General features: G+C 35.4%; 1 protein-coding gene across 5 annotated transcripts; it reads left to right on the top strand.

The window, feature by feature from the left end:
- Nucleotides 1–2,864: 2,864 nt before the first annotated feature.
- Nucleotides 2,865–8,350, top strand: LOC109217440 (protein IQ-DOMAIN 31-like). 5 transcript variants are annotated; one of them, XM_019381686.1, is made up of 8 exons: nt 2,865–2,980; nt 3,131–3,174; nt 3,355–3,473; nt 3,890–4,180; nt 4,700–4,903; nt 5,501–5,551; nt 6,617–7,643; nt 8,175–8,350. In XM_019381686.1, exons 3-8 carry the CDS (start codon nt 3,399–3,401, stop codon nt 8,204–8,206), a joined length of 1,680 nt encoding a protein of 559 aa, XP_019237231.1. In that variant the 5' UTR covers nt 2,865–2,980; nt 3,131–3,174; nt 3,355–3,398; the 3' UTR covers nt 8,207–8,350. The 5 variants fall into 5 exon arrangements, with proteins under 5 accessions (XP_019237231.1, XP_019237230.1, XP_019237228.1 ...); XM_019381685.1 differs by having other exon boundaries at nt 3,350–3,473; XM_019381683.1 differs by having other exon boundaries at nt 3,097–3,174.
- Nucleotides 8,351–8,372: the final 22 nt, after the last annotated feature.

The following is an 8,372-nucleotide window of genomic DNA, read 5'->3' as shown; positions in this document are numbered from 1 at the left end:
GGGGGGGAGGGGGGTGGGGGACCGAAGCTTTAAATCATTACAAAGGTGCATATTGATGGTTACTTGGATAGGGATGCGTTGTCATTTATTCACCTTTGTCTTCAATTTTTCCTTTAGTTGGAGGTTTCTTCCTACAGCTTATTATATCGCTCTCATTAGTCCCTAAGTATCTGCAAATTTGGAATCAAAAGACAAAGTGTCTATCTAGAGAATCATACACACAACAACAATAATAACAACCCCACTATAATCGCACAAATGAGATCTGAAGAGGATAGTATATACGCAAATTTTACCCCTACCTTGTAAAATTAGAAGGACTATTTTCAATACACCTTTGGCTCAAGAAAAGCAAAACCTCGACAGTAGTGAAAAGGAAATACAGTACTCCCTCCGGTCCAAAATAAGTGATTTTTTGGCCTTCTTTTTGTGGTTTAAAATAAGTGATTTTTCCAGATTTTAAGAATGAATTAATTATTTTTTTCCTACATTACCCTTGGAGTAAATAGTGCTGGAATATGTGTTAGGAGTGTTTATGTGAGATAGTAAAGGTTAATATGATCAATTTCATTGCTAATTAATGTTAGAAGGTAGATTTCTTAATCTGTGTGAAAACATACAAAAAGTTACTTATTTTAGACCGAAAGGAATAATAAAGAAGCCGTGGAAAGAGAACAATAACAACAACATGATAATAGAAAAACTAAAGAAAAGAAACAGCGGTCATACACACATAAACTAAATTCCTTACGGACTACCTTCTTTAATATTTTTTAGAACTAAAAAGTCAAGTATTATACTAATCTTTAACATATTAATAGTAGTATCATTATTACCAATATAACTGAAATAAAATGGGACCACTATGCGAAAGCATTAATTATTACTTTTTTGGTATTTATTAATTTGTGGAAATGAACACGTAAGTATCTTTTATGTTAGTATATCATCTTTTTTTAGGTTTCCTTTCTACTGTACATAATAATATACGAGTATGCATCTATATATATAATAAAGCTGGGAAAATAAAAGATGATGTGGCATGTTTCTTTGGCCAAGGATCATATTTATCTTTTTTCTTAGATTTTAGACATTTTTCCTTATTTTTGCATTTAAAATTTGCTAACAATTAAGTATTCCTTATTTATTTATTTATTTATTTCATCATTAATATACTATTCATCTCTTTTCCTCAAACGTTTCTATACTTTTTTCCGTTACATTTTTTCTTCACTTAAACCTCATCATTATTGCTATTTATTTCTTTCCTTTAAATCTTTCTATTTTCTGTCTATGCATTAGTTTTTTTCCATAACTCAAAAATAGTTCCAATGCTCAAGGACTGTTCCAATAGAAAGAATTTTGCTCTCTAGAAAATCAATTCTAATCCTATATTATTTTGTAACTTTATTTGTTTTACTTGATATATCATCTGAAAGTATAGTTTGTGTAACATTTTTATTCATGTTTGATTTCCTCAATTGCATTTGAATTTGAAAGTACAGCCTTTCTTTGTTTTCCTGCCCTCCCATGAGTGAAAATAAAAATGGAGAACAAGGGACTGTGGTTAGCCAGAAATTGGTAGAAGAATACCAGGTATGTCACGATTTTTTCATATTAAAAAAATATGTCATCCTGCTAAAATGGAGTCATAACTATGCACTAATAAATCGACTTATTTATCTGATTTTTGATTCTCACTTCTTCCAAGTTCTTTTCACGTTGTCACACCCAACATTAGGCATTTACACACATAATCCTTGAAGTTTATTGGAAGGATTAAGAATTTAACAACATTTTATTTTTATCGTTCTTTCTTTTGATTTACTTTTGATTGTTATACTGTAAGAAAATTATAACATTAATATAATTTACAGATTGCCTGGATGAAAATTTTGTCAATGTCTAATCTTCAAAGGAGATTTGGAGCAGCATCAAGTAATTGACTTTACAGTTGTGGCAAGTAATTCGGTAATTCCTTTTGAATTTCTCCATGGGAAGGGAGAAGCAAAAAAGATGTTGNTCTTATGTCCAGGCGCCCACTAATTATATTAAGTTACTATCAGAATACTCCATTTGGTAATGATTTTACTATTGCTACTTCTTATCGGCCTTACTAATCTCTTATGTCCAGGCACCCACTAATTATATTAAGTTACTATCAGAATACTCCATTTGGTAATGATTTTACTATTGCTACTTCTTATCGGCCTTACTAATGTCTTTGTTTGGATGATTGTGGTGAGAATGGGGAACTTTTTGGGCAAATTTAACATGAATACTTCATTTGGATATTATTATCGTAAGAAGAAGAAGAAGGAGAAGAAACATCTCAACTTATAAGATCAAAACCGAAAATCCAAAATATCCAAATTGATTAATCCGAATTTAGAAAATTCGGTCTAATTCGAATTTATTTCGATTGAGTTTGGACAGTCAATTTTTCAATCCGAAAACGGAAAATACAAACCAAAAATTTCATCTCCAATCCAAACTGTCGGAATGACAAAAGTATTGAAATTCAAATGATCACATTACTGTTTAAAATGTGACACCTTAACTAATGAAATGTCACATGAAGACTTGTTTTCTTTCATTTTGAAAAAGGAATAAATCAAAAACAAAGAAAGAAGTGACTGTTGAATGTTGACAGGATTTGGTTTGGTTTAGGTAGTTTAACACTACTCTAATTTATAATCATGATGAGTTTAGGTGCATCTAAAGAACTCATAATACAGGATATTTTCCTCAAACGACGACGTGTGATTTAATGAAAATTTCAAAAGTAGATTAGCAGGAAATCACCAACTTTACTAAAAGCGACAGTATAACAACAACTACAGTATACAGTTGTACTCAATCGTATATGTACCAGTCCACTATTCACTACTACTCACAGAATCCAATTCCAGAGAGAGAGAGAGAGAGAGAGAGAGAGAGAAGTAAGAGAGAGGCGGTGGAGGGGTCCATCTTCCACAAGGTATGGATGGCTATGGCCTAATGGGCCTGCTCATTTGTTAGCAGCTGCATTTTCTTTTTTCCTTTTAGCTTTCAGCTCAATCAATCTTTTACCTGATTTCTGTTATTTCTCTGTAGCTCACTCTCTCTGGAATTTTTACTTTCAATTCAGCTATGCTAAGTTTGGGATCTTAAAAGCAGCTTCCAATTCATCAGGTACTTCTCAGATCTGACCTACATTTGCTCTCTAAACCCTACTCCACATTTTTGTTTTCTCTTTAATTTTGCATGCCTTCAATTATCAATTTGCTTTTTTCTTGTGGTTTTAGCTCAGATCTAGTGCACACGTTTTACTTGTTTTAAGGAGAAGTTGTTTTTTTTAATTGAATAGTGCAGGATTCAGTTGAAATCCACTTTAGGTGAGCGGCTTGCTGTTTGCGATGGGGAAATCTCCGGCCAAATGGATCAAGGCTGTGCTTTTTGGCAAGAAATCATCCAAGTCTCATTTAACTAAGGTATAACAGAGTATTTTTTATTATGTCATAATTCTACAGCATTACAGAGAATTTATGAAAATTGTACTTCTCGTGTTTGGTTCGATCTGGTTTCAGCAATTTGGCACTTCTGTTTCTTAATTAGCAATCAAAGGAAAATGAGTTCAATTCCGCCTTTCTCTCTCTCACCCTACTTAGGTGTAAGTGAGAGTTGCAGTGCAAATGCATCACTCTCATGTCATACTAAGTAGATTTTGGAAATTAGCTCAGCTGCATGTCTTGCATCATTATTCCTTATTAACTCAAGTAGTTTGATGCCATTTTACAAATTTCCTCCGAAATTCTCTTTGCTGCTGAAGATTCTTTTTAATTTTGTTACTCTATGTTATTAAGTTACTTAGAGGTATCTGCTATCTTAATCTATGTTTTGTATGAAGGATGTTACGGGTGAGAAAAAATCGTCTGCAAAAGCACCATTGGGGGATCTAGCTCTGAATTCACCAACTTTGGATCCACCAGTTCAGAATTTGGATGGTGGTGGTGAGTGTGATCAGGCTGGATTGGAAAAGGGGACAAGCACTGACTTTGCATGTGAAACCGCCTCATTATCTTCTGCAACACACGAAACAGATCCGCATGTTAAGGGGGAAATTTCCACAGATGATGCTGAGCTGGAAAGGCTAGAGCATGCTGCCACCAAAGCACAAGCAGCCTTTAGGGGTTACTTGGTACTGTTTAATAGCAGAATTTACAGCTTTGATCTCTAAAGAAAGTCCGTACGGTCTATTAAGAGTTTAATTTGATATTCAGTTCTGAATTAAGATTTTAGGTATTCACTCTAATGGATCGTGTCCCTCTAGATTGCGGAACAGTTTGAATGTTTATGTGCATAATGTCTAAAATCTGTAGGAGTTTAGAGCCCTTGTTTCTGCTTAATTGAGGCAGTAGAAGTTATGTGATCCTCTACAAAGACATTGCTTGTGTGGCACTAGGGTTCCTAATTATCTGCTTGTGTAAATTAATTCTGCATTAGATTTGGAGCCTTTTCTGTTAAGTCAAATAGTCAATTGTCATTTTTTGCAAACCAGCATAAATTCTTTACAAATGCATAGCTTTAGGTAAAACGCACTAGTTGGACTTAAAAACTGAAGAAGCTTCGGTGTTTCTCCCTTTTCTAATTTCAAAGCATGATCCACCTTTCAATTGTTCTTTGTGCTATGTCCTTATCCACTGGTATCTTTCCTCAGGCTCGTCGTGCTTTTCGAGCTCTCAAAGGTATCATAAGGCTACAAGCACTTATTCGTGGGCACTTGGTTAGGAGGCAGGCAGTTGCTACTCTACGCTGCATGCAGGCAATTGTCAGGATTCAGGCATTAGCTCGTGGTCAAAGTGTTAGACTCTTACATTCTGGGCATCAGCTGGTTAGAAAGTATAGTTTTGGAGAACTTAAGGTAACTCTTGCAATACAATCTATGATGCTTTTCTTCCCCTTGCTTGCTTGTATTCTAGTTCCTTTTTTTTCCCGCTTATAAAAGCATAGGCATAAGAACAAGATGGAGTTGATATTTATTAGGATATATGAGGAGTTAGGTTGACTTCAATATTATTCTCGTAGCGAGTTTAACTAACCTGTAACACTTTAGTGATAGAAGAAGTATAGCTCGTATAGTTTGATTGAAAAACATCACATCCATATCTATATGTAAATTATCAATGCGCACAAACTATTAAAGGCGAAGAATAATGTAATTGATTTTCATGGTTTTATAGTGTGTCAAACACTTGGGACAATCCAAAAGAGGAAGTGCACATAAAATTGGACAATCAGGAAAATGGAAGTGGAAAGTAATAAGAAAGAAAGTTTGGATTTGTTTACATCAAATGTTTTTTTGACTTTTGTTATAATATAAGACGAGTATCTGCTACTGCTTTTCTTTTCCCATCTTGTCAGCTTTGACAGATTGTAGTATCTATTTTGAACTTATTCATGTTGGTACAAATTGTTTTGGCTATTGACTCTGTGTTCCATGTGTTCTTTGTTTAACCAGAATCCTGAGCAGAGGCCTTCAAAACTGACAGCTAATGCATTTCCACACAAGGTATTGTTGACCTCCCTGCGCCGTTGTTAACTGACAAGTTTTTGTTGTATTACAGGGTTTTCCTGTTAGGTATTATTTCTCTTCTTTTTCCCCTTTTGGCCCTAGATTGGCGTCGAGTTGCAGACCTGTGTGGCTGATAATATATTTGGTTTGAGTTAGAAAATGAAAATGTTGCTTTATCCTTTTACTTTTGGGTGGTTTAATGGTTGAAGATGGGTCAGGGAGGTGCCAAAATAGAGAAAACCACGTACAAGGAGATGGGTCTGGGAAGTGATTGAGTTTTATCTAAGAACCTGGAAATGTCCCCAATGTGTAATGAAATTAGGGGGTGAGGGAAGATTAGTAAAACTGCAGGGATGCATCTTAGAAGGTCAGAAAGTCTGGTTTCTCTGATACAGGTTCAACATCTATATATCCAGAGTGCAAAAGTGTTACTGATTTTTGGCATCATTGGTTTCATTTACTGCAATGTGGCTGCAGAATGATTCTTATCTGATCTGTAACATTTTGCATTAATCTTTTGCTGAAGTTGTTCCTTTGTACTATTATTTCTGAGAAAGTTGAACAAATGTGGTAGTAAATTCATCTTTAATGCCTCAGTAGAGTGACTATGCTAGATGTGCGGCACTACAAAGGAGAATGTTGATTTGAATGACGAAGCCTGACCTGTAGTATGTGTATCACAAATATCTAATGGATATCCGTTTACTACCTAAAGTTGATGTGAAGGTCAGAAAATCAACATAGGAAATTGGAACAGATATATCATTCCCTCCGTCTCAAAAAGAATGGCGGTGTTTAGAGTACGAGAGTCAACTCATCAAATGTTTAGTATGATATCGAACATTTTTTAGTAATTTTGGAGTATAATTTACGTATCTGGGAATTGCATGAAAAGTATTAAATGACAATCTTTTCTAAACAAAAATATTTGAATAGATCATTTTGGAACAGTTTGACTCAAATAGTAATAATCCAACCATTTGGGACTGTGAAGTAATTCTTATTATTTTTATGATGTAGACAAAATTCTGTATTTGATGGTAATCTCTTGTCTTGTTTTAGCTACTTATGGCAGTGCCAACAGCCATGCCCTTGAGCCTTCAGTATGATGAGTGTGAACCTAATTCAGCTTGGCAATGGCTTGAACGATGGTCACTATCTCGGTTTTGGGAACCACTTCCACAACCAAAGAAAGTTGTTGAAGCAAAGTCGCAGAAGAAACAGGGTAACAAGCAGAGTGTTGAAACAGAAGTAGTAAGATCAAAACGAAGTGTCAAGAAGGTTCTTACATCAGCAAATGGAGATGCTTATGCTGTAAGTTCTTCTGAACCAGAAAAAGCTAAACGTAACCCAAGGAAATTCTCACATCCTCACATAGAGCCAGTGCCAGATCAGCCTCAAAATGAACTTGAGAAAGTCAAGCGCAATTTAAGAAAAGTTTCTGCAGCTTTGGCAACACCTTCAGAAAGGTCGGAAACAGAAACTGAGAAGGTACAACAAACTCCTAATCTGGCTCAGGCTCAAGCTCAAGCTAAAACATCAAAATCCTCAGCTCCAGATGTTGAACAAATGGTGGTTAATTCTTCTGAGAAAACGAGTGATTCAGCTCCTGAAATTGAGAAATTGGCTGTAACTGAAGCTCCTTTACCTGTAGCAGTGGATGAACCAAGTAATGAACTGCTTGATCATCCTACCACTGAGCAACAGCAATTGGAGGATGTTGGGAACACTGCAAACAGCCCAGTCGTCAACGAGGAGCTTAGCTCGATGGAAGATCACACTGCCAAAGAAAGAACTAGGAGGAGGAAATCTCTTCCCACCAAGCAGGAGAATTCTGAGAATATTTCACAGAATACAGCAAACGTGCCTAGTTATATGGCTGCCACTCAATCTGCTAAGGCGAAGCTTAAAGCTCAAGGATCTGCTAAGGTAAGTGAAGATGGAGCTGAAAATGGTTTTGTTCGGCGTCATTCTCTACCATCCTCTACCAATGGCAAATTGAACACGTCGTCACCTCGAGTGCAAAGGCCAATGCAAGCTAATGGAAAAGGTGGAAATAAGAACAGACCAATGTCATCTTCTAAAGATGGTAAGAAGCAATGAATAGGGACATTGTAGTTACAAGTTGATCTTGTCACATGTTTCTTGCTATCTGAGATGATTGTTTTGTTTCCAATAGCTGGGGTATGTAATGAAATTCCCGTAGGTTGATGTGAGTTTTCTTTGTTGGGCCTTCTTTATTTTGTGTTGCTTTGAAATTTTTTTTTGTGGGAACTTTTTAATTAAGCCAAGAAAAGTATGCTTAATCTTTTGTTTTTTTAAGAATAAATAAATAAGAAAAGCATATATATCTTGTTTTTTCTCAAGTAACTAATCAGAAAAGTAAATGCATGATTCTAGTACCATTCTATATGTCAAAGCACTTTCATATGTAAATAATGACCTGGCATTAGTTGCGTCCTTCATTGTGATAGTGTGTTTTCTTGTTTTGTTTGCGCTCTTTATCTTTTAATAAATGGTTCTCTTAGATCATCTCAGAATTGATAGTTACAAGCTCATTTACTTTCATCAACTTGAAAACTTCACTGACTCAATGATTACCTTCTGGCTCCCTCTTCAGAAAAGGTGCTTCACCCTGGTTGGAAGAGATGAGTTCAACATTCTGCTTGCTCGAGGAACTTTAGTACTGCATGTGTTGACGACATCAATTGGATCTTTCGCTATTTTCTGTAGACTTTAAACTGCAAATTCCGAATAACTGTTGTTTGATATGATATCATAGCATATTTCGTGTTTCCATTAGTATTACGTGGGTGTT

Source organism: Nicotiana attenuata, unplaced genomic scaffold (genome assembly GCF_001879085.1).
Source record: "Nicotiana attenuata strain UT unplaced genomic scaffold, NIATTr2, whole genome shotgun sequence".
Lineage (NCBI taxonomy): Eukaryota > Viridiplantae > Streptophyta > Magnoliopsida > Solanales > Solanaceae > Nicotiana > Nicotiana attenuata.
Note: the sequence above shows the minus strand (reverse complement) of the source record. Positions and strands in the feature narration are given on the sequence as shown.